Source organism: Glossina fuscipes, unplaced genomic scaffold, assembly GCF_014805625.2.
Source record: "Glossina fuscipes isolate IAEA_lab_2018 unplaced genomic scaffold, Yale_Gfus_2 97555, whole genome shotgun sequence".
Classification (NCBI taxonomy): Eukaryota; Metazoa; Arthropoda; class Insecta; order Diptera; family Glossinidae; genus Glossina; species Glossina fuscipes.
In genome coordinates, this window is record NW_024005278.1 from 1 (window position 1) to 1586 (window position 1586).

The window sequence follows — 1586 nt, forward strand, 5'->3', positions numbered from 1 at the left end:
ATAATAATAATAATATTTTAATTCAAAGAGGTTTCGGAATTTACATATACTCTATACTGACGTGGTGTGCAATCCCATTTTCTTGCCCGGAGAGCCTATAATTTCAAGGTAACTAGTGCAGTGTGTAATATGGATTCCAATTCCAATTCTTATTCTAGAAAATTCGATCGTGCTGTACAAAAACTAATGAGTGGAAATACATGAATTGCTTGGAGGTTTATACACATCCACTTAAAGAAAAAAGATAAACACCAGTTCCAAATTCAAATTAAATGACTGTTGAATGTCCAATAATTAACTAGTTTATAATTTCTGAGAATAAACTAAAAAAACTTTTAAGTTTTAAGGAATAAAATGTGAATAATGGGAGCTTATTTTCAGCGAATTTGTGCCATCCATTGACAGACGGTTTGTTGAGTTTAAGGGTTTTGTAGTGCCTTCGATTAAATGTATTTTGTTGTCATTTATAAAACTTTCTTTGGATTCTTGGACAGGATTTGATTGCTCGCAATATCGATATATGAAGAATGTGCCAGAAAAGATAAAATTCTTGGATATTGGTACTTGCTTTAATCCGTTTGCTAAAGTACTATATTTTGAAGTGACAGTTGCTGACTTGTGTCCATCTACTGATGATGTTCTACAAACTGATTTCCTAAATGTTCAAATCAAGTCAATGGAAAATCCCACAGTTGGGCTGGAAAATAATACAGTGACCTATTTACCGACTATATATTACGAATGTGTTGTGTTCAGTTTATTGCTCGAATATATGCCAAGTTCGGAGCAGCGCATCAATTGCTGCAGCAAGGCTTATGAACTCTTAAGACCACAGGGCATCTTAATTATAATAACGCCTGATAGTGACCACGTCGGGAGAAACGCCGTTCTAATGAAGAACTGGCGTCACACCTTCAATTGTTTGGGTTTTATGCGTATACGTTTTGAAAAATTACCACATATTACATGCTTGGTTTTCCGGAAATCAGTTGATCCCCGCATATCTGCAAGATGGTGCATTTTACATAAGGAATCTTATATGACTTTCAGTTTAAAAATACCACAGGATAATAAATCTAACACACTTGCTGTTCCATCCCGAAAAAAACGGAAAAGTGCATACTCTCCAGAAGTGATACTCTCCAGAAAAATGGAAGACTATCCTCGCGTGGATTTGTAAATTGATGAAGGCGTTATGGATATACCTCAATTATTTCAATTTAAAATGAAGGTCGGACACCATAGAAACCCTTAAAAGCCAATACGATGGAGCAAATGCTTTATCTTCTAAACTTGACTGAGACGGTATTGCATGAGGTGTTAAGAGACAGCAGCACTAATAAAGCAGCAATAAAAATGTCTTCATTTTTTTAACAAATTCTTAAAGTGACACAGGAAGTAATAAATTATTTTATAAGAAAATTGAATTTTGGAATTTTTGATTAATTTTGGACAATTGAGTTTGCGATAGCTTCTGCTTTATTAAATCAATTGAAGATATTACGTTAATCAAGCGATATATAAAATCAATTTTTTAATGTTAAAAATAGAAGCAAGCGTATAAAAAAAATTGAAAAAAGTAAGAG

The 1586-nt window shown here is 33.3% G+C and overlaps 1 protein-coding gene and 1 long non-coding RNA gene across 2 annotated transcripts; both read left to right on the plus strand.

Annotated features, from left to right (window-relative positions):
* Positions 1 to 68: 68 nt before the first annotated feature.
* On the plus strand, positions 69 to 355 carry LOC119644208. Its single transcript, XR_005248482.1, has 2 exons — positions 69 to 108; positions 159 to 355. It is a non-coding gene; the product is annotated as an uncharacterized LOC119644208 (long non-coding RNA).
* A 21-nt stretch (positions 356 to 376) lies between these two features.
* LOC119644206 (S-adenosylmethionine sensor upstream of mTORC1-like) lies at positions 377 to 1196 on the plus strand (the record flags this gene model as incomplete). Its single annotated transcript, XM_038043740.1, has 1 exon — positions 377 to 1196. A coding segment is annotated over one exon (804 nt), but the record flags the coding sequence as incomplete, so codon positions are not given.
* Positions 1197 to 1586: the final 390 nt, after the last annotated feature.